The following is a 24,934-nucleotide window of genomic DNA, read 5'->3' on the forward strand; positions in this document are numbered from 1 at the left end:
CTGTGTGCTTAATTTCTGCTTCCTGATTTGTTGTACTCCACATGTCACAATCATGATATAGAAAAATTATATCAACAAATACAAAGATTCTTACACTTGCTCTCAATTTTATCTAGAAGGCACAAAGTCAAATCCTCTGTAATGAGTTGCTCAAAGTACCTTCAAATTTTCAGGCCCGAAAGGTTATTCCATTCTAGAGCAAAATATTCCCTGAAAATATCACAATCTTAAAACAGCTGCCATGCAATCTTAGAAAGACAGTTAAAGATAAGATGCTGAATTTATTCAAACTGATCAGAAATATTCACTATGTTCCAACTACCACACAAGTACTCATGCAATCTTCAACACTCTCTAGACAGAACGCTAAATACTCTCTTTGGAAACAGATCAATCTCTCCCATGCTTGTCGAGGGAACAGAAGTAATTGTCAATGCAACACATTTTTCCTCTCTATGTGCTGTTATTTCTTATGTTAAAGACCAGTTTTGTGAGCAATGTACCACACTGCAAATGCCCGTTAGTTTTCAGACGTTTTGCCTGTTGTCATGTAGGATTCAATCACTTTTTAAGTAGCCATCATAGAGGGACTATTATGTAATAGGGCCTAGGAGTCAATATTAATGAATCTAATATCTTCCTGTACAGGCGTATAAAAAGCTTATATTACCTCTAAAATCTACATGTTCTTAAAAATTCTTATCTCAAAACTAATATCAAATTACAAAGACACTGCAGATTTCAGTAACTGTAAAAATTGCAATATTATTACATCTTGTCCAATAGCTATCAAATTTCCAATCAGTTATTGGGATACAGATTATCATCAAACTAATGTCTTCTCAGTTACTAACACCGTCATAAGAAAAGTTTGAATGTGAACATTTGACATAACAAATTTAACACACTATTTCATGAACTGCCTTTCATATGAAGCATTTCCAATTGAACAATATTGAAAGATTTTTCTTTTGTTTTTCTTTTGCATTTATCTTCACAATTTTATGGTAGCATAATTGGAGATGATTTTTATTTTTGCAACAATTTTTATACCTATAAACAGAGACACAATTTTGAGACACTTTTTCTCACATCACACACAAGTTATCAAGTTCATCTATCAATCAATCATATCTATTGCTGCTTCTGCTTTACATTCACTTGTAAAGCATGCTGTGATTCCTTGTGTTCTTGTGTTCCATGTTATCCAAGGGGCCGGAAGAAAGATGGAAACAACGAGATTACCATGGGAAACACGGCTGAGGACAGTAACGGATGTAGGTGTCCAGCGTTCCGTCCCGGACGTGCATGAGTGCTGTGTATGTGGTCAGCTTGAGAGGAAAACAAATGTGAAAACTTGAGAAGTATTTCAGACAACTAATTTCTCAATCACAAGAACACCAAAAAAAATAAAGACATACAAGCACATTAGAATCTGAAAGAGTACTTAGTTTTAACATGTATACACAAGGTATACTACAATGTAGCTAAAGCTTGTTTAAAGTACTCCCTGTAATTTCAATGTCAATTCCAGTTTGTTTCAGCAAGTCTTGTTTTGAAGAATATTATGTACAAACAAAAATACAACAATAACTTTAGATTTTGCTAAAATTAGTCTTTCTATGACATGCCACATTCTACAAACAAATGCAGTAATCATTTAATAGGAAAAAAAACAAAACGAAACAAAACACAGTGAACTGTGGAGTGGGGAAGGCTGATCTGGCTTAGATCTCTTTGAGAATCACTGTAATGAATTGTGTAAAGCTTTTATCACTGATCTCTGTGTACGTACACACACAACCAAAGAATCTCAACTGGAGCTCAACCACTACTGATGAGCATATCGTCGCTGGGGCGACAAGACCTCGTATCTACAAAATGTCAAATGTTCAGGAGAGCCAAAAAACATGGCGGCCACAGCACTATAGCAAATGGGATAGCCTTTCCTTTGACATGCCATGGTGGCTTCATTTTTGGAGTAAGACAGTTGGGATTTGGTCAGGACATCACTTTCACATCACTCATCCATTATATGACCATTAATCTACAAAAGTCATTTCCACCAACATTTCACATACAAGGTCTTGTCACCCCAGCAACGATATGCTTCAATGCACATATTTGCCTGACAGCCGCTATTCATGGTTTCCTAACGTATCCCAGTGGGCAGTGACTGAAGATTGATTCCATAGGATCACTTATGTTTCCCTACGCTACTTGATCTTTAAAGTCTCATAAACAGTCACTGAGTTACATATTCTCCACTTCTTCACATATCTGGAAACCTACACCCATCTCCTACATTCCACATTGGGCGGCAATTGGTACGGAAGTCAAGGGCATTTTCTGACTGATTCTTACCAGGTTTCTGACTGGTTTGGTGGACAGCACATTGTAGATTCCTTTGAATCCAACATTCTGAAGAGTGGGGAAAAACAAAAGATTACGATCTTTACATTAAAAATGTGTATACTTCAAGTACAAATCTTGTAAGGAAGTAGCGAATGAATATTCATGTGTGTGCATGTATTCATACTCTTTGTCTCAACTTATATTTTCATGAAAGTGGCCATCAATAAAGCGAAATGAACACAAAAGAATCACATTTATGTCAAAACCTGTCCATAGCTTTGATTTCAAAAGCAGAATGAAACACACAAAAAAATTCTGAAATCCCTTTAGTAATGATTTCAAGTACTCATGGTACCCATTCCCACACACTTAAATTCATGACTTCAAATTTGATTGTAAATTTCAAAACTTTCATCGTATGGTCAATCCCACTTAATCAATAAAATTGCATTTGTTTCAGACTTAAATTGGCACAAATGCTACATTTATAATCTGACACTCAGAACAAATTTCCGACAGCTTTTCATAAAATCATGATATAAAATCAAATTCTCCTCAAATTAGACACTTAAATCTTCATAAAGACAGCCCTAGCTACATGACAGTGATGGTTGGTAAAAACATGACTGATTTCTGATATGTAACAGAAATTAAGTTACTTTTTCTTGGTTAATGTAATCAAAACTCTGAGGTTTTTTTTTTTTTCATGAACATTCTTTCTTCATCTGTACTCAAAAATATAACAATATACTAAGTTTAAGATTCAGCTAAAAATCAGCGAAGGGATATTGGCAGCACTTATTGCAGTAAAAGGTAACTAGTCTGTATTTTGACAGCAAATTCATTTGTGCTACAGGAATACCAGTACTGTATCTGCCATATAAAAGTGAGTGTAATTTTTCATGACAGGGGGGCATTTCATGAAAGAACTTGTCGGATAAAATATCTGACAAGTCAATCATATCCGACAAGTTTTGAGAAATTCTTTAGTCTGATTGGCTGATTTCTCTGAACTTGTCAGATATAATTGACTTGTCGGACATTCTATCCGACAAGTTCCTTCATGAAATGCCCCCCTGGACTTCCTGACAATTTTGTGAGTGGATGAATCCACAGTAGTAAACAGAGAAATGTATGCATCGACATAACATTCAAGTGAGGCTCAGAGTCAATATGTTTGCATGTTCTTAAATTTGTGAATAGCACCGACCTTGTGAAATTTGCAACAATAAAAACCTCACGAAAATATGGTATATACAGTAGCAAAAGTGAAGAAAAACCACAAAGGAATAACTACCTAGTGTAGCAGTTACATCCCAACAATATACCTGCATTGATATTTATTACAAATATGAAATAATATCAAATAAGACATGAAAGACATTCATGCCCTTCTATTTTTTGCTTTTTCATGTTGCTTGAAATATGCTAAAATATCAACAAAATTCCACTTTTACAATGAATTTTAGAATTTTAGAATTTTAGAATTTTTGACAATCTCTCTCACCGTCTGCGTCATCTTGTCCATACACTTGGTGGCCGGAGTCCTCCTGTCGTCAAAGAACGGTGGACTCTCCCAGTTGTCGTAGTTGGTCTCCACGAGGTACCAGGTCCCGTTGGACGGATTCATCCTGATCACAAGTCATTAGTCAATTGAGAGAAAAAAAAAAGATTTCAGAGCTTCGGCTGATTCATTTGGGCAGAAGACGTCATTTTTTGTTAATGTAGCATTTGTAATTTACACACTGCAAGTTGTAGCTGATCAAGGTGGAATTTGGGAAGGGCCTACATGTTGTATTTCAGAAATGCAGTACACATGGTGAAGAGCAGACCAAATGGGATTATTAGACCATAGACCAAATGGAGTTAGACCAAATGAGGTTAGACCAAATGGAGTTAGATCAAATGAGGTTAGACCGAATGGGGTTAGACCAAATGGTATTACACCAAATGGCAATAGACCACACGAGATTAGACCAATGGGATTAGATGAAATGGGATTAGATGACATGGGATTAGACCAATAAGCCAGTTCGGAGTTAGCTCATGGGCACATTGGTCCGAATGACCTTTTTATGCCTCCGCCAACGAAGTGGCCGGAGGCATTATGTTTTCGGGTCGTCCGTCCGTCCGTCCGTACGTACGTACGTCCGTACGTACGTACGTCCGTCCATCCCGTTTTGTTTTTGTCGATATCTCAAGAACCGTGTGGTGGTTTTACATCAAACTTAGTATGAGGGTATATCCTGGGAGGATAATACTTTGTTTGGATTTTAGGGTCACGAGGTCAAAGGTCAATGCTCACAGATTATTTTGTGAAAAAAAAGGTTGAAAATTCATGTTTTTCTCCATATCTCGCAAATGGTTCAAGGTATCTTCATGGAACTTAGTATATATGCTTGTTCCAATGGGCAGTGATTATCTAGGGAAGTTGGGGGTCATGGTTCAAAGGTCAGGGGGTCAAAGGTCAAGGTCAACTCCTCAAAATATTACTACTTTCCTTATATTTATGCAATGCCTGAAGGTTTTTTTTTTTTTTTAACTTGATGTATGCATGCATTACCCGATATATATTCTGTGGAAGTTTCTTGCCAAAAGGTCAAAGGTCAAAAGGTCAAAGGTCAAGTGAAAGTGTTGAATTGCACTTTTTCCTCCATATCTCAAAAGTAACTCAAGGTATCATCATGAAACTTACACATTTATGCATGTTCAACCTAACAGTGATTCTCTTTGGAACTGTGAGGTCAAAGGTCAAAGGCCAGGTTTAGATAATGCTATTTTCCCATTTGATACTGAAATTATACTTTTTCTCAATACCATGAAAATTACTCAATGCATAAACTTATAAAAGGGTCAAAAGTCAAGTAAAAATCATCAGTTCCCCAAATACCTGCACTCTGACATTTTAATCATTCATCCAATTGAACCTAGTTCTAGGAAAGTGAACATTCAGCACATTTGTGGCAAACCTGTCATTTTAATATTTTGCCAATTGTGTGAAACTGTCATCACACATTGTCAAGACATTGTACTATAGACCTATTAGGAGAACCATGCATTATGGCGGAGGCATATCAGTCGCCGTAGCGATATATCTAGTTTTTTTCTCAGTCGGTTAGGGGCACTTCACTCATTTTAGAGCGACATAATGCGTAAGCTTTGCGCAACAATTTATGGAATTCACTGATCCTGTTCAAACAAAGAATGAACTTGCGTAGACCAGATGACCAGAATGATCCGTCAGTTAACACTTGGAAAAGCATCCATTTCATTAGTTTGCATTGAATGTATTAACAATCTCTTTCTATTGATATTGCCAAATACCACTTTTGCTGTCAGGTGGATGGTGAATGTGCTGGCAAGCAGCATTTATAAGGATTACATGAATAATCATTACATTACAGATGCTTATCCCAGTGAATTAAAAAACCAAAATGCCTGTTGGTACGAATGACCTTTCTTCTGCTCATTCGCAAAGTGGAACTGCGAACTGGCTTATTAAGATGAGAATCAGAAAGGCTTGACTACAACAAAAAGCACACATGAAGTTCCAAAAATGCTGGGACTCATGACACATCCATTCAGCTCTAACTTACAGTTTGACATTATCCGCCTTGGTGCCGATGGATCTGGTGATGATAGCACCCTCTCCTGTTGAGTTTCCTCCCAGGATGATGTAGCCCGGTGCGAGCAGCTTCACGGATGTTAGGTAGGCGAGAGTGGAGTGGTAGCTGAAGAGAGGAGAAGGGACACTTATTTCAGGTGGGACGTTATTTCAATCAACATTCGATGGTCACATTGCTCATTGATCATCCCCCATCATACCTTCCTCTCAGGTTATTTACTATTTTTGTTGTCATGACAAATTGCATTGTTCCTTTTTTTTATGATATCATTCGTGCATATACTTTATATTGTATTTAAAAAAATGCCCTTATCAGACGAATGAAAGACAAATCAACAACTTGTACCACTTTGAATCATGTTCGCTTTTTCTTTTTTTTTTTTGATGATGGAAATAAAGAAACTATTGAATTGAATTGAATTGAATCACTCACCCCCTGCTCTATTTTTGGGCCCACACGACAGTTTCTATGATCCATAATGAAAATACTTGGTTCCAAAAAAATATGAAAGCAATTCTAAATTTAAGTCTTAATCATGCCCATGATGTGTTTTTACTGTCTCTATGAATCTCCTCTATCAATACTATTAGTCTGTGAATTACAGTTTCTATTATGAGTTCTGTGTTTCTGAGTACATGTACATGAGTGCTTGGGTAAACAATTGAGTTGAGAGGAATGAACATTAAGACCAAGGAGACTACAATCACATGGGCATTGTCTTTACTTTTAAAGGCATAGTTTATCATTTGCAGATTAAAAAAAAATCAAACACCAGCATTAGTGCTCTAAAATAGTCCTAAAATGTGAGTTAGGGATAGAAACAACTACTGCAAAAATTTGAATTAGTAAAATATCGATATGAAGTATTGGTAAAATGTGAATAATAGTTGATAAAAAAGAAGTGTTTCCAGACTAAACCATATACAGTTATGTTTTATTGAGAAAAATACTGATATTTCTTTATATTTTAGGCTTTATCGTTGAAATTTTAAATGGTAGAAAGTTTTGTGGTACAACAGACCTATGCATATGCATCAAATATGATATCTTGAACATTTTTAAATCACTGCTCCCAAAGATAAACAGGACCTTTAATCTACTTGAAGGGAGTAGCATGTACTTGTGCTTATACTAATTTCCTCTGTATCATAAAAATAATATATACAGTTGAACCTCTCTTATCCGGCCTCCCTTTATCCGGATCTCTCTATTATACGGACGCATTCTCGCCGTGATTTTTTTTTAAAAATAATTACGGGAGGACAGGGGGATTCCCAACTCCTTGAGAACTCCTACACAAACACACATGAATTACATATTACTTCCAACATGATTAACATACATTACATAAAATTTCCTTCCAAATTGTTTACCGTCAGACATTTTAACATCCCCAAACATCCCAAATCATCGCAAGAACATGGACACAAGATTATGCGCTTGAGTCCTCTCACATGTAACAATGAAAAGGTTGCAGTATACACATTACTACATGTGGTACTACAATGGGCTACATCAGTACATGATTGTGTATGTATATGCACATGTATAAAGCATTGAGTCTCCCGTATCCGGCCAAATTCCTTATCCAGATGAGCCCCGGTCCCGACTTGTACGGATACGAGAGGTTCAACTGTATGTAATATCCCAACATTTTGCTCTTTCTCTATGAAAGCCACAGTGCAGATTTCAAATTCAAAGCTGTTCTTCAGAATACAGAATATCATCAACTATCTCTGAAACATCATAACTGTGATTGATATCTATGTAGCTCCTCTTTCAACAGATACACAGTACATTGAGATGTCATCCCTGTCACAGCAATGGAGTCACAATATGCCCAAATTACCAGGTAGTGACAGAGCAAACATGCCAAAAAAATACTGATTTTCTTTAAAATCTTGCTTCCTGAGAGATTTAACTCAACTACCGGTATTCATCTGGGGAAAGGAGGCATTCTGACATAATTTGCATAATGCATCTGGTGAAAACTATGAAATATCAAAACATTATCTTCCGTAAAGCACCTCTTTTATAATATACCCAGTTGTCCGTCCCGTTTCATGACATAAGCTCCTCAGACAATTGCTCCCACAAAATATCTGCACACTAACCCAAACATAAATTCTAACCACAAAGATAACCCTTGGAGAAAATAAGACTGGAGCAGTTGTCGCAGAAGCAAATGTCGTGTCACCGTCCCTCCAGGATAAATTCAAAACCTCTTACTCTGTGGCCTTGATGATGGCATCACGGAGGACGAAACCCATCCACTGACCGTCGCGCTGACCGAGGACCCACTCAATGATGCCGATGAACCCGCCGTCCAGCTGAAAGCGCTCGTTCATTGAGAGGCCCAAGATGCCCTGGAGGATATTAAGAGCGGCACAAGATTATTACATAACGTAAAGCACACCATTCATTTTAACCTTGTAAAAGTCATACAGTGCACTCCCATGACAACGAACACCGTTACAACAAAATTCTGGTTACAACGAAGTAAAGATTGTGGCTGCAACTTTATCCACTCAATTTTTTAAATTGTTTTTTTTTTGGGGGGGGGGGGGGGGGGGGGGGGGGTTTAACAAACTTTTGATATAACAAAAGAAAACTGCCAGCCCAAAGGACTTTGTTATAACAGAAGTCCACTGGATGAGTAATGGGTTGTATTTTATAAACCATGCCAGGCGGCTCGCAGTTGGCTGTTGGTATAGATCAACAATGATGACCGTCAACACTCTATAGTGGACTACTATTATTTGACTGGTACGCTTTGTCAGCAATTCAATGTAAAAAAAAAATGTAATCTTTGCTTCGTGTATGTAGTTTCCATTTCTTGCATGACAATACCAATGAAAAATATTGAATACCAGGATGTCAAAGACAGAGATTATTTGGAAAACATCTATTCTTGCAAGCAAGGGATAAAAATTTACTTGAATGGACAATCAAATCAACACTAATTTGTATTGACGTCAAACAAACACTTTTGTACAGTACAAGTCATGCCTACATTATCTTCATTGTTGTTGCTGCCTTTTTGAGCTATCTAAAACACTGCTGAATTAAGATGACAACAGTGACAATAGGCCTTGATGTACATTGTAAATCCTTGCGACATACAAAACGTAACTATTACTCGAGAAACTGAAACTACTTGTTGAGAAGAAAGATGACAGTTTACATTAATATTCTGTTTAACAACTCAAGGACCCATGCAAACTGCAGATGATTATGCCACGGTAAGTGTCTAGAGGACTTATCATGTGACAGCATACGAGCGCAAAGCTTTCAACTCGTACCCTGCAAGATATCTTTTAAGGGTTTTAAAACGGGCAAGTGTGATCACGCTCTACCGTCATGATATCCAGCCATTGCCATAAAGCAATATACTAATAATACTCACAATTTAGCTCTGATGACTAAATGTGTTTTCACGGTTTTTTAATGCAACAATTTCTCGCTCATAAATCACCTCCACAAAGAAACTTTCGAATGTCAGCTCCTTAAGGAAATATCTTGACCTACAGATCTACTTAGTTCTGCCGAAGTCTTGAGATGATAGAGTAAGCAAATAATCAACGTTGGTGAAGGTGATGGGACAAACTATCACTTCCGAGGTGATCTGGATGTAGCTATCTTTCCGAAGCACAGCTGAGGAAAGATAGCGTACACATTCAGATCGCCGAGGAAGTGATAGTTTGCCTCATTGCCTGAAACCAAAAGTTGATTATTTGCTTTATATTCCACATCTAGGGTCCTAGAAATTCCCATTTTATTCCACATCTGAAACAGTTTTAGCTGTCTTTAGGTATCCGTAATAGGGCTTAGGCTATGTGTGCGCGTAGATGACAAAACAATGAATTTGCTGCACGCACTGCGCGGCACCAAAGTGAAAGTGCGTTGCACTGTGTACTATCAAGTGACCTAGGTCACATGATAGTCCACAGTGCAACGCACTTTTATTTCGCGCGTACTCATCTTGCACTAGGACTGTGTGGACTGTGTGGAGATCAGCGAAACAAAAGGGACTATCAACATAGAGTGTAACAAACTTTTCTTCTCAGGTGATGTGATGGACAAAACTACGCTTCATCACGTGATCAGCTCTGGACCAATCCTATTGCAACATTCTTAGTATGTGGAATATAATATCGATTATACAGTCACGTGATGGCTCCGAATACAATGCAATATCTCGTTTGGAACAATGTACCAAGTTCCTACACGAATGACAGGAGTGGTGAGAAAGTGTACCACACATGGCACTATGTAATAGTGGGATGCTACAGCCTGATACAGTATCATTCTCAAGTAAATGAATGAATTGTGTGATCTTCTTTTCTGATAGACTGGTCAAAGTGTGAAACTGTTTCACAGGATTTTCCCCCTCCAATGGCACAAGTTTGTGGGTGCATTTATCAACTCACTTCTGGTGTGAAATTATGGTTTTCAACAACTTTCAAGGCGTTTTGGGCAGTTGATAAACACAAAGCTGTTTTGATTGTCGGGTAGGAAACGCCTTTCTGAACACACAAAGAAAGTGCGAGCACAAATGGTGTGAGCCAGAAATGCATTTTTGTAGAATTGATAAACACAAAGTCGTTTTGAAACATGTTTATAGCTTGGACCTGCCAACACTAACCACTGTCAACTTCACATCTCTGCTCCTTGGTCAAACTGCAAAATGGAGCTGCGCAGTGACAAGGCCTCCCAATCGACTCACAAATGAGTTAATAAATGCAACAACTCGAGAAAAGCAATCTGCAAGGCATTTGCAACCTCACTTCAATAGTGGGTACTGAAATGCCTTTCAAACACGGGAAAGTTAATAAACGTAGCCAACTACTCATGACAGAGTATCAAATCATTATCATGATATCCAATTCCACGTACATGGCATGAGCATTCACTGACCTCTGAAAACTTGAAGTGTTTGTCATCCAGAAGCTGACAAACACTGGAAATATCAAGCAAATACAGTGCACTCCCGTTACAATGAACACGGTTATAACGAAATTTCGCTATAACGAAGTAAAACTTCTGGTCCCAAAATTATCGCATTAAAGTCTATGGTACAAAATTCGCTTATAACGAACACGGTTATAGCGAAATATTCGTTATAACGAAGTCTTTTTCGAGCACCACTGACAAAGAAAAACAAAAGAAATGTGCTCTGTTATAACGAACTGAGGATCGCTTTCGCTTTCAGAACAAGCATTTATAGCGTCTCTGCATGGGCGAACGTGTCACATCACTGTGTGTTCGCTTGGTGTGTCACGCACAGTTTCCGAGTTGAACTTGTGTTATTGTAATACAATAATCTAAAATAGAATAACTATTTGTTTTATTGTTCACATAGCTTTCCAGAGTATGACGAGTATTCAACAAACAGAATATCATATATGCGCGGCTTCCTTGTTTTGGTTTTATATTGTATTTGTTCGGTTATAACGAAATTTCGTTATAACGAAAGAAAACTGCAGGTCCCGAGCATTTCGTTATAACGGGAGTGCACTGTACTCTCATCTCTGACTAATCAAGTAAGTTATAACCACTGGCAGCTACGTAGCATTTTTCCACAGTGGTATGATTCATGATCGGTAGATGTGTATTTAGATGAAATTTTAGCATGGGCCATTTTGATACCAAACATGACATAAGTCCAACAATTTGTTTCAGAATGGACAGCCGCTAAACATAGGCCTTCATGTACTTCCTTGGACACTTCTGCAAAACACTGAATTTCTTGGGCACCGTTTCCGAATCCCAGGGCGGGTGTTAATCAGGGATAATCCCACGAGACTGACACCCACGAGTCATACAGCCCAGGAGTTTGAAAACGGGTCCATGAGTCATACAGCTCATGAGTTCGACACTAGGTAAATGAAGCCCATTAGTTCGACAGATACAACACAGGGCTTAATGTGTTGGTCTTGTGGGCCTTGATAGCTTAGTGTCAAATTCATGGGCTGTATGACTAGTGGGCTGTTTGGCTCAGGGGTGTCACCCCTACCTACCGGTTTCATGCCTGTGATGACCCCGACGTAGCCAGCAAAGTGCACCCCTTTGGCCACAGTCTGGCCCCCCTGCTGGTAGTCCACGTTGGTGATGAGGGGCCTCAGTCTCTCTGTCAGGGCCCAAGTCTTGTTCTTCGTATCCCACCTGATAGATGAAGATATAATAATGGAAACACATTCTCATAAAGGAAAAATTCATCTCCTGGAGACAATTACATATTGCTCTCACCAAAAACAGTTCATGACAAGAGATCACTGCCCTTGTGTTTTTTTCTTCATTCTTATTTTCATTTTTATTTTTTATTTTTATTCATATTTATTTATCTATTTATTTATTTATTTATTTATTTATTTATTTATTTATTTATTTATTTATTTTTTTATTTATTTTTTTTTTTGGGGGGGGAAATGTCAACTAATCATATAGGTAATGACTATGAGCACAAGACCATCAGAAAGAAATCTAGCAATATATAGATGGTACCTGATGATGGTGGGGGGGGGGGGGGGGCAAAAAATGCTACTTCCACATGTAGTCAATGGACTCACAGCCTCCATTGAATAATACTCCAGAACCTGAGGTAAGAACAATCTGCCTTTTTTTCTTGGGGGTGGAATGAAAAATGACAAGTAATTATTTGGGTATAACCATGAGTATGCGACCAACAGAAAGAAATCTAGCATTACATAGATGAAAACTGATAATGGAGGGGGGGGGGGGACACAGGATACTCCATTGAAGTGAAATTTTAAAGGACTTACAGCCTCCATTAAACAGTATTGCAGAACCAGAGGTAAGAACAATCTGTGTAATTCCAACAGCATGCTGGAACAAAAAACGATAATAATCATCTGTTCCAAAATATTCAGTCAGGGTATCTTCAGTATGCTTCGTTTTGACTTGAAATTTCTGTGGTAGCTTTAAGTTGCCTTGGTAAGCATTTATAATGTATGTAACCACCATACACAAGGTACAGCTTTTGCATGCTGCCCTCATTGGCACAGTACAAATTGTATGACTTGTTTCTTACATCTACTTTTATGAATCTGCTTCCTCAAGTCATATAACAACTATCATCATCTTTACATTTGGTAACATTTGCCATTTGACACACATACATGTATGTTGTTTCATAATGGAGCATAAGAAAATGTTCTCCCATGAGCATGGGCAAACAAGACGGATGTTACATTGCTTTATGGCTCAACTATAAATAACATATTAAATATGACTGTTCAAAGGTCTGCCAATATGTACATTGCATCTTTCATGGGAAATAAAAAGTCTAATAATATGTGTCAGTTCTTGCTTCTTTCATTTAAGATAATTTTAGCATTGGCAAGAGATGAACAGTCATTACATTTCTCTTTATAGCGTGAGTTGATATATTGTCAACTGGTGCAGGTTTTACAGTGTGAGAAATATGGCTCTGCCATATACTGTAAACTATATTTTGATACACATAGTTACATGTAATTGCTGCCAATGCCATGATAAAGCATGCATCACAAGTCATCAACTTGGTTTTGATTTCTTATCAGACATATCTAAAATAATCACCGTCTAAACTGAGATGACAGATACGTGCAGATGGTTGATATGATAATGATAACTGCCATAATTGAAACAGACATGTCAAGCTTGTCTTAGTTTTAGTTCTGTCGTAGCTGGACATGTCTTTATGAAGAACAATTCCATACCATGTTCATCAAGTTGGATGTAGTACAAAAAATGGTTTATATTTTTTAATTTTCACGAAGAGGTGATACCAGGAGATGCCATAATGCAAACTTAACCCATCGAGGACGGTTTAATTCTGCTACAACATGCATTTCCCAAAGATGCTTGCCCGAGTATACTTGGGACTCATACTCAGTGGGTTAAAGGTGATCACGTACTGATATTGCAAGTCTCCTTTAGACCTCCACACGGATCTGCACTAAATTTGCTCTTTTTCCATTAAAAAATTTTAAAAAAAATTATGTGATTTTTAATGGGTTAAGTAATGATATCATATCTCAGCACATTATTTGCCACATACGCAATTATCCTGATGAAGCCACATATATTAGAGGCTACTCATTGTACAAGTGTTACACAATGGTGACAAATGTCTGAAAGCTAGCTACTAGAAAACAGGCTCTCAAAACTAATCTATTGAAAAAGACACTTTTGAGTGCACTTAATGCAAGTACATGGCAGAACTAAGCAGAACAAGGCTACAAAATGATGAAAGAAGTAGGTTTTTGGTTTCATTCTGATATCAAGTACAACCCTCTTTCACTGGTAATTTTGTATACATATGAACGATAGAGAGATATATGATAGAGAGATACATTTATTACCAATTGATATTTATCAAAATTCCACATTTTGGGGGGCCTCCCCCTTCATCAGGGATTAAAATGCATTTGTATCCCTGGCAAAGGGGAAGGCCCCTGAAAATGAATGCATTTCTCTATTGTGTCATTCCTTCTTCTGCTATTATTGCCAATATGCGGATTAAAATGAAATGTTTGGAACAGTGTTGTATATTATTTACATACACATATATATAAAGTGTTTAAAGTACCATATTTTCTTGCAGGACGCATAGTGTGACTCTATTGACCAATTCTGTGAGGTGGTTTGTGTATCGGCATGGGCAGCGCCATTACTGCGGTGTCCCAGCCGACCCCCCCTCCCTCTCCCCCACCCCTCTCACGCGCATGGAATGAAAAACTGATGCATGGTTGTTTTAGCCAATAGGCATCTCGTACTGAGTGCGCGAACGCTCGCTTAGTGCGCGAACCTTTGTTACAAGTGCGCGTACTCCTGCTACTAAGTGCGCGATAAACATGTTGCGCGGGGGTGGGGGAGAGGAGGGGGGGTTGGCTGGGACACCGCAAATTTGAGCTAATGGCTGCGCCCAGTGCCACAAATTGTCTGCTGCCCTCAACGAACCCGAATCGGTCAATAGCCAAATATGGTGTAACAAAAGAAATCACTAGGTATGCACAAATTATAGCAATGACATTTTATTTATCAACATGCTTAAAGTCAAGTTTAAAGCTCTGAGTGGTAACTTGGTCATGTCTTTTTTTATGATATCAAAAGTGAGAACTTTTACATTTAAGTTATTTTCAAGTTACAATTTTTGAACTTATATTCTTTTAAGAGGTACATGTTCATTAGCAGTAAGAAATTACTATTTATATCACTGTTGTAAAAAACTATGATTACAGGATGCTATGTTTTTCATTTCCACAAAACCAAACGTAGTTGTAAGATGGTGTGACTGCATTGATAAAATTAATTTTTTTTTTTCTTGGAACAAATGCACATATTTTCTTGTCACTCTTTTGAAACTATTATTGCAGTGCACATGGATCTAACATACCCATATCAAGGGCGCAAAGAGGGTATTACCTACATGATCCTGATTTGCCATGGCTATCAATATGGAAGAAATTAATTTGATTTACACCATGTAATCTTGTGTAAATATCATGTTTATGTTTTTATTTGTTATAAGGCATGATAATGATTTTTAGTCTTCACCTGTGGCTATTCTTTCCTTAATCAGTTATGGATCAATTACATCAATAAGATTTGACTGTGTTCCAATTTTGCACACATTTCATAACCTCCTTATATGTCTCAACACATATACCATATGTTATTCTTTTGAGATGAAAAGCAAATACCTGGTACCACATGCACTATATCCTTCACTGTGGATGCATTTTTGCACATTTTATGAGTTGACTCACATTTGCAAAATGAACAAGGAAAAGTAGAAATTACGCGGTGCGTAATATATGTCCCCGCCGGAAGTAGCATTTAGTAGCAAAATGTACAATATAGGTAAAAAGATGAAGGTCAAAGGTCAAAGAAGTCAAAGGTCAAAATTCTATGTAGAAGTTTTGAAGCCCTCACCTAGTGCCATCACATAAAGCAAACGGAATCGAAATCGGGTTAGAAATGGCGAAGGAGTAGCATTTTGTAGCCAATGTACAATATAGGTAAAAAAATCAAGGTCAAAGGTCAAAGAAGTCAAAGGTCAAAATTCTGTGTAGTAGTTTTGAAGCCCTCACCTAGTGCCATCACATAAAGCAAACGGAATCGAAATCGGGTTAGAAATGGCGAAGGAGTAGCATTTGGTAGCAAAATGTACAATACAGGTCAAAAATCAAGGTCAAAGGTCAACGAAGTCAAAGGTCAAAATTCTGTGTAGAAGTTTTGAAGCCCTCACCTAGTGCCATCACTTAAAGCAAACGGAATTGAAATCGGGTTAGAAATGGCGAAGGAGTAGCATTTTGTAGCAAAATGTACAATATAGGTCAAAAATCAAGGTCAAAGGTCAAAGAAGTCAAAGGTCAAAATTCTGTGTAGAAGTTTTGAAGCCCTCACCTAGTGCCATCACATAAAGCAAACGGAATCAAAATCGGGTTAGAAATGGCGAAGGAGTAGCATTTTGTAGGCAATGTACAATATAGGTCAAAAATCAAGGTCAAAGGTCAAAGAAGTCAAAGGTCAAAATTCTGTGTAGAAGTTTTGAAGCCCTCACCTAGTGCCATCATATAAAGCAAACGGAATCAAAATCGGGTTAGAAATGGCGAAGGAGTAGCATTTTGAAGCAAAATGTACAATATAGGTCAAAGGTCAAGGTCAAAGGTCACAACTGAAATTCTGTATAGAAGTTTCAAAGCTCCCATGTAGTGCTATCATATAAAGCAAACAGAATCAAAATCGGGTTAGAAATGGCGAAGGAGTAGCATTTTGAACATTTTGATCACACACGGACGCACACACGGACGGACACACGGACGGACACACGGACGGACACACGGACGGACGGACACACGGACACACACACGTACGGAGCCCGTTTCATAGTCCCCTGCTCGAACTCGTTCGGCGGGGACAACAAAGTGTCAACAGATTCCTGCATGTGACATGTATTTCTTCTCCATGTTGGGAAATTACTGATTTCACTCTTTGAAAAGAAATAATGCTTGAAATTTCTTTTTCGACAGCCATGGGTTTCAATGACATGATTTAAATACTCAATACAAAAATAGTCTTACAAGTCCTCATTTGCAAAAGATTATATCGGAAGAATATATGCCATAAACAGTGAGAGAGTACACTGTCTAAACTATCATGTGAAAGAAAATTTTACGAGGAATGGCATTTACTTCAAAACAGACCTGACAGTGATGACATACGAGAAGCACAAAAACAACAACAACAACAAGGAAGGGGGAGGGGTGTAAGTAAACATATCAGTTTATCTAAATTCTTGAAAGCAAACACAATGAAAACCTTATTGTCCTTACCCAAGGAAAAGTCCAAAGTCCAGATTCCTTGCTTGGAACAGATCCCCTGTATAGAGAACAAAATGAGGAGAATTTTTATAGATTTGATGAACTTTAAGAAGTACAAACACAAGTTACATACTGTTATACTATATTCCCAATACCTCGACTTCTGGTACTGAAATGCAACCAAAATTATTGATCAGAGGTACACCAGGGACTTCTTTATAAAAAAGCTGCTTAGAACAACTAAAACTACCTATTTTTTTTTCTTATATCTCATTATATCGGGGATAAAAGCAAAAGAATGCAAAAGGAATGGGACCTGCCAAATTAAAGTATTTATATCAGGTATCTTGCTACATCTGATCTCATTATAACGAGGTTCCACTGTGAATGGTTGGTTTCTTTTTTTTTTTTAATCATGGATGATTGCTAATTTTCATTTTTGATACCACATTCCAGATGCTGATCAAGTCAAGAAACTCACTTTCTCTTGATATAACTTTTCACTTATTGTTAGTATTTCTAAAGTAGAATGAAAACTTGAAAATTTTTGGCATACAGGCCTCTACCACAGTTGATTTTGGTTGCAATATTCTAAAAAGTCTCTGTCTCGCAAAATGTACAAGTGATCATTAAATCAGCCAACACATATAAGACTAAGGTTAAAGTTTCTGTCTTACTTTAAGAGGCATTTTTCCCTTTATTTTTGCAAAAATTCTTATCTATTCTTATCATTAATTCAATGAAAGAAAGTCAAGAAAAGAAGCATAAACTCAAACCTTGCCAGCTCTCTCCCACCCCTCCCCCCCCCCCCCAAACTTGACTTGGGAATGTCAAACTTGTTGATATTGCTGCAGCATTCTGAGGGCTGAAGAGGCATATTTTTTTGAACAGATAACACAGTCAGTTTCTCTACCTTCCCTGCAATAGACATCTGCAGGAACACACTTTGGGAAAACAAGATTTTCCATTAACAAAAAACCATCAACAACTGTTAGAAAGTCTCTTCCCTTTAATTGAAAACACTTATGTGACTTGTTGAAGACTATGTGACAGCCCTAATTTCAGTTTGGGGAAACTTATAGAGGAAAAAATAGCACGGCTCTATTTTTATGTTCACTATTACATAAAAATAATGACATCAAATTCAAATTATATGTGCTAGTATAAAGCTTTATGACAGTTGCGACCATCATCTAACGACATAGAAACATCTCATTACAGAATACTAATGTGATCGCCTGCTGAAATCTAACATACTCATTTTATAATGGGTGGGTAGTTAATAGTGCTTAATAGGCTATAGGAAATATTGAAACATGAATTTCTACTGGTCCACATCAATGCGTATACATACATAACAAGTGTCAGAACCACAACAACTTTTATGTAGTTTCTCAAATAGTACTTTGGCAGTATCTTAACTTAAACCCCCCCCCCAAAAAAAAAAACCCAACCAAACAAACAAACAAACAAACAAACAAACAAACAAACAAACAAACTAAAAGATATTACACTTCTGCTTTTATGCAGCCATTCAAGACATTTGCTAACAAAGTGAAGAACAAGAAACTCAAGGGTCTTGCGCTCACTTGAGTATTGCAAGTTCACTTTCAACACATTCTTGTAGACTTTTTCACCAGAAGACTACAGCAAACTTGGGGAGCTTTGGGGAAGTTCTAGGCTGGTATGGTGTCCAATGAATGATCGCAGTAACTCACTTGAGCAATCATGCATGCCTGATGCTGTAAGATGAATGATTTAAATATCTCACACATGTATGCCTTTGGCTCAGGTGAGCTAAAAAAAGATGAGAGTGTTTGTCAATGTTGGAAGCCTAATCTTTACTGGTCAGGACTTATATTCCCCCCCCCCCCCCAAAAAAAAAAAAAAATGTAAATCAATTGCATGAAATATGCAATATTGTATTAACATGTGTACACCAGACCACAATTATGTGAACATAAATGTAGGAGTACACTCCTTTACAGTTTTAACCCATTACTCAACCATTATAACAGTAAGCACTAATTGTGTGTTGTGTTTGACAATCTTTGTGGCACACACAGAAAAAAAATGGTCTACCAGGTTATCACCGCCACAAAGAAGGTGCACCATTTCCTCAAAGTTGGCCTGCTGACAGCATTGAATAAAAACAAACAAATGTTACTGTTGCTAACAGAATTCCCTCACTGCAGTCACTGAACTCAATTGAGGAAGTGAAAAATTGAGCAATGTATGAGTTTCTATACCCACTACTTTTATTATCGCCAATGTTCAAAATTTACATGTTTCTTTTAGCTATCTTTTTTTCTTTTTAAATTTAGCACCATAACTCTTCTTTTTATGACCACCAATATTTCAGATCTAATGATTTTATGGCCCAATGGGCCACCAGATAAAAAAGTTAGTATCGAGTTCTGCTGTTAGTACTGTAAAAGTGGTTTCTTTCGCGGTGGTTTTATTTTCGCGCTTTTCGCGCTTTGAGGTTGAACCGCGAATTTAACATCACGCGAAAATGTTTTGAACTCGTCGCTTGTACAACGCAATCATTACCGACCGCGAATTTAAACACACGCGAAAAAGTCCGCACCAATGGAAACCGCGAAAGTTTCTGTACGCGAAAGAAACCGCTTATACAGTATAAGACAACAAAGGGAAGAAAAACAACCAACGGATGAAAAACAAAGACACATACCTGATTTGTCTTCTGCCACTATTGAAGTGCATACAGTAAACACCTCATAGAAAACATTGTAGAGTACAATTTGGCCTGCAATCATAAAGGAGATTAATAATTAATTCTAGTATACAACAAAAGACCGGCATGTCTTGCATGGTGTTGTACATGGATTTTGCAATAAAGAGAGAGAATAAGTCCTAAATTTGAGTCAAAGTCTACACAAAATCCAACAAAATCCATTCTTGTTGACAGAGTTTACATAATGACAATGTGGACATGAATCTTATAAAACAGGTTGGTTACAAACAGTCTTTATAAATTGATAAATGCATAAAACAAATGTCAAATATGAAATTTATGTACACAGAATGTCACAGACATGTCTAGTTTATTCAATTTACTTTAGTGCAATATGACAATCTATCATTACCTAGGGGAATTCCAGTTGCATTGGCGATCCCCTTCAGCTCCATGTCATACGGGGATGGAAAGGTATCAGCAAGAGGAGCCTGCAAAACAATTTAGAGCAGATTGAGAATGTAAAACTACTTATTCGCTTTACTGGTAGTTGTAGGTGACCCTCATTCTCACGTATTAAGGGACTGGTGGAAATTAAATAACTTTACCACGGCTATCATGGTTAATTACCTGACACAAATGTGGCCATAACGAACATTGGAATGAGAAATGAAATGTATTGCTTATTGTTTGTTTGTTTGTTTTTATTTTGCAATTAAACAGTACAAACATGGAGATGATACCACTGTATTTCTCATCTCCCTTTAAAAAAAAAGTATATGTCAAAAAATAACTACAACAACAAATTTTGAAACATTTTATGTATCCCTATTTTACCTCATTTTGTTCTGGCTAAAGCTACAGCAACTATATATCAAATACAATTCAAGGCCAGAACAATGCTACCCATAATAAACTTCTGTAATTACTTATTATTCTCATTATTTTTTACACTTGGAAATATATGTTTTTTACAAGCAATGAACATAGAGTTTCAGGAAGTACTTAACATCCTTGCTAGGAAATTAGGCATAAGAAATTACATAAAATATAATCTTAACATTCCTATGTACTCTTTTTACACTCACCATCAGTTCATCCAGATATTTCACAGCTTCCGTCTCATTGATGAAGATCCCAACCAAATCTTTTATGTCTTGAATCAAGTTATTCATCTCATGAAAGATGAAGATAAACCAGTGATAAGAAACATGAACATGAGTTATTTCAAGAGAGTCTATATTCCAATAAACAGTGCAATATAAATCAACCCCCTCCCCCCCAAAAAAAAAAAGAAAGAAAGAAAAGAATTAAAAGAATATACATATTTACACAGCAGTGATGCCCTCTATCCTGCTGAAGACCAGCCATGTTGTGAAAGTAAAACATAAAATCTTATTATTATTACTTTTGTCTTCTTGTTCATCTACCCTGGTACTCATTACTCAACAAACTGTCAAGTTAGATAAATCTTGTGTGACTTGAAATTTGTGAGGAGTGAAGATATTGTTTATGCATGAAACCAGTCACTGGTGTTAGCCTTTACATTTTGGTGAAGTAGGGAATAGATGTGAGATGCCTGTTATAAGTTTGTATTGAATACTTGCTGAATACTGTATAAAGTTACACGTTAATTGGTCACAGAAAAAGATATCCTAGTATGTGGTCCCTTTGTGCATTTTCAACACATAACAGCCAGAAGATTTGAGGACTTTCAAGCAAGAAAATATCATGTAGTCTAATGCAAAATGGATTTGATTATGAAAAGTTCCTCTGTTAAAAAAAAAAAAAAAAAATCAAGAAAAAGAATCATGTAACAACGTACACAATAGATCTACATCAACAACAAAAAAATGCTATTCAAAAAATTGATCATAAAATTGTAAAATATGCAAACAATGGAGACTCTTTAGTCTTTTGATGGGATGGACTTTGAGCCTCTGGAGTTCAAATGAGATTCTGCTGCTGATAAGATTGGTTGACAATTATTGCACGGTAGCTGTCATCCTTGAGTTTCACCTCGTGATGTTCGTCAAAGTGGAGAATAATTATAGAGGTACCTCATTAGTCTTGCTCTTAACAAGGCCCGTCCAACGGTCTTCTGGTGCCATGTCCAAATTCAGAACATAAGTCTGGACTTTGTCCTTGACGGGAGGTGGGTAGGCATCTGTTCGACAGTCCTCTGTGAACTGCAATTCACAATGATAATGATTCTGATAATGCACGTTACTACACTCTCAAGGCTAAAAATGCTTGCTGCACTTTGGCTTGCTTTGCCTATTACGTTAGAAAGTACACAGAAATCTGACCCACCTGTCAATATAAGAACGGTTAGAGGTTTCCCTTATACATGGGTTCTCATTTGGGACTGACTGTGGCATTGCTATACTTGTATCTTATTTAATTAGTTTACCATATTACAGCATCATAAATAAAAACAAACAAAACTGTTTGCCATGTTGTAAATTAATGCAAGAGGATGGAAAAATTTTCAAAATATACACAAATAAAGGTGTCGATATACAAATAGCAGAAATGCATTTAACACTAATAACAGTTATTCTAAGGCAATCCTTCAGACTTGAAGATGAGTGCAGGCATAATATATGATTTTGTATGAGATATATGAAATGACAAATCATCCATGCAAGTGTGAGAAATAGCTCTATTCGATAGGCAACTTGACCAACAAATTATTTGACATCATGAAAAAACGAATTTCATTGATATGTAAATTTAACCTCGTTTCACATTTCCATTGTATGTACACACACATTACACACCACCATAGATCCCTTCTTTTTAAACGAAACGTTTCTATGACAGGAACATTACTGAAGACAAGCATAGCTTCTTCATTCTATATTGTTACACAGTAAATGTGAGTTTGAACCACATTCTTAAGTCGACACACGTTCTCTTTGACTCAGTCACAGTGCAGTGACTGTTCTTAAAGGCTGCAAAGCATTCAACTCAACTTCAACCAAGTGTAAACATTCTGAATGACAACATTTACAAGTATCTGAATCATTCACCATAATTTAATGTGTTTAAAACTCATGTACGTGATTTGATGAAAATCGAAAAGTGGTAGACCAGTAGTACTTGGTTCTACTACAGCTAGTAGAGTCTAAATTCTACATCTGATGACACAAGTGCAATCCACGGTCGGTCTGGGTGTTGAACAATACACCAATCGAAACGAATGGGACTGAGATATTGCGCCGCGACCAGCACCACCGCAACAGTATTACTCAAACAAATGCGTTCAAATGTAAAGATCCTGACTTACCGGTGGAAGATCTTGGGCCAAACCTGGTCCAGAAAGTACAAATAGGGAAACTAGTACTAAAAAGTACCACATTTTGGACTTTTCGTCACGAAATTTATGTAGGGTTTCTGGTTGTTACAGTAAGCGTGAGGACAGCTCGATCTTCCACTCCAAACGTAGACAGATGGACCGCCCGTCACATGATCTTGGACCGATATTGCGTAATGCATTCGGCATTCACCATAATAATAATAAATCGTCAGCTCAGAACAAGTAGAAGGGCGCTATTTTGAGCGTAAATGGAAACGAAACAATCAATTTTCATGAAATGAACAGGTAATTCAATCAAAAGTGGGTAGACTTAAAGGCACTGTTAGCCAAAAAGTGGAAACAAAAACAAAAACCCCAGTATACAGTAAAAAAGAAAAAGAGAGAAAAAAGGAAATCAAGACCAAAGAAAGATAATACATCAACAATATTGATATCTCCAATTTCTACAGACATAACAAATCTTACAAAAAGTGACAATAGTCATTTTTGACAATTACTATATTGATTATGAATAATGACGTATATCACTATTGATATGTCATTATGACTTCATTTCTGTATCAACCATTATAAATGTTTTATCAGCTTCCTCTCTTTTAGATAAGTAAAAAGAAGACACTCAAGCAATGGATAGAATATTGCTTTTATTTGGATTAAGAATTCCTAAATAGAGCCAATACTGTGTTTCCCAATAACTTGTTTTAGTATTCTTTTACATACAACCTGTATCCAAAAAAGAAAAACCTTCAAATGTTAATTCGTCAAAAAATATCTTTTTTTTTGTTAATTACTTTTCATCAGTAGTATTCATATAGTAATGATAGAAACATCTCGTCCAAGGATGAAAGTTAGGGGCCTACTTGATAGGACTCGAACTCGGAACCTCCATTTAAAAGTCCACATCCAAATCCAGTGATTGGGAACTCAAGAGTAAATTTGAGGTAATATCCCTATAGCATTGCCCCAGCAAGAGTGTTTGCTGAACATCATTTTGGAGAAATACAATTTTTTTTTTATGCAGTTGGTGAATATTCATTTCTTTCTTTGTTATAGTAACACCCACACATGGACGCCGACGGCACTCAACCCGACCGTTATCCGACAACCGTCGCTATTGAGACAGTGTACAGAAGGCAGGATGCCTTTTCTGCGGCTGCTGTTGAGAAACTCCCGCTTGATTAACCGAGCCGGGCTTGCCAGGAGACATTTCGAAATCTGGCTTGCCTTCGTGATTACAGACGTTGTCAAAAGAAGCACAAGGATAATAACAATAATGATGATTGATAGAAGCAGTGATAAAATGATAATAGGAACAATGCTGATCATGTTTTAAGTAGTATAATCGTAGTTGTGATAGTAGTGGTTATAATGATAATGATGATGATGACGATGATGATAATAATGATAATAATAATAATATTAATAATAATAATAATAACAATAATGATAATATTAATAATGATAATAATAATAAGAAGAAGAAGAAGAAGAGAGAAGAGGAAGAAATGTACCATAGTAGTAGTAGTAGTAGTAGAAGAGGAAATTATCTCAATATATTAAACAAACACATAAGTTCGTGGGACAAAAATCGAAATTGAAAGAT

At 36.9% G+C, this 24,934-nt stretch overlaps 1 protein-coding gene across 1 annotated transcript; it reads right to left on the reverse strand.

The window, feature by feature from the left end:
- Positions 1-1,195: 1,195 nt before the first annotated feature.
- On the reverse strand, positions 1,196-23,441 carry LOC139721595 (acid ceramidase-like). The gene is made up of 12 exons (XM_071632926.1): positions 23,302-23,441; positions 22,070-22,198; positions 21,098-21,184; positions 20,422-20,500; positions 20,007-20,081; positions 17,324-17,369; positions 12,002-12,146; positions 8,211-8,347; positions 5,952-6,086; positions 3,863-3,986; positions 2,365-2,421; positions 1,196-1,331 (listed from the first exon to the last, which is right to left on the reverse strand). The coding sequence occupies exons 1-12, from the start codon at positions 23,371-23,373 to the stop codon at positions 1,242-1,244; spliced, it is 1,176 nt and encodes a 391-aa protein (XP_071489027.1). The 5' UTR covers positions 23,374-23,441; the 3' UTR covers positions 1,196-1,241.
- Between the last annotated feature and the right edge of the window lie 1,493 nt (positions 23,442-24,934).

Source organism: Diadema antillarum, unplaced genomic scaffold (assembly GCF_040938485.1).
Source record: "Diadema antillarum isolate AM-2024a unplaced genomic scaffold, OU_Dant_1.0 scf00000146, whole genome shotgun sequence".
In the NCBI taxonomy this organism is placed as follows: domain Eukaryota; kingdom Metazoa; phylum Echinodermata; class Echinoidea; order Diadematoida; family Diadematidae; genus Diadema; species Diadema antillarum.

Excerpts from the sequence above, each read along its gene's own strand:
- LOC139721595 (XM_071632926.1), bottom strand. The coding sequence starts at position 23,373 with ATGTGGTACTTTTTAGTACTAGTTTCCCTATTTGTACTTTCTGGACCA. Across the intron at positions 3,987-5,951 it reads AAGGCGGATAATGTCAAACT|GATGAATCCGTCCAACGGGA; the intron begins GTAAGTTAGAGC and ends ACTTGTGATCAG. Across the intron at positions 2,422-3,862 it reads TGGACAAGATGACGCAGACG|AATGTTGGATTCAAAGGAAT; the intron begins GTGAGAGAGATT and ends CCCACTCTTCAG.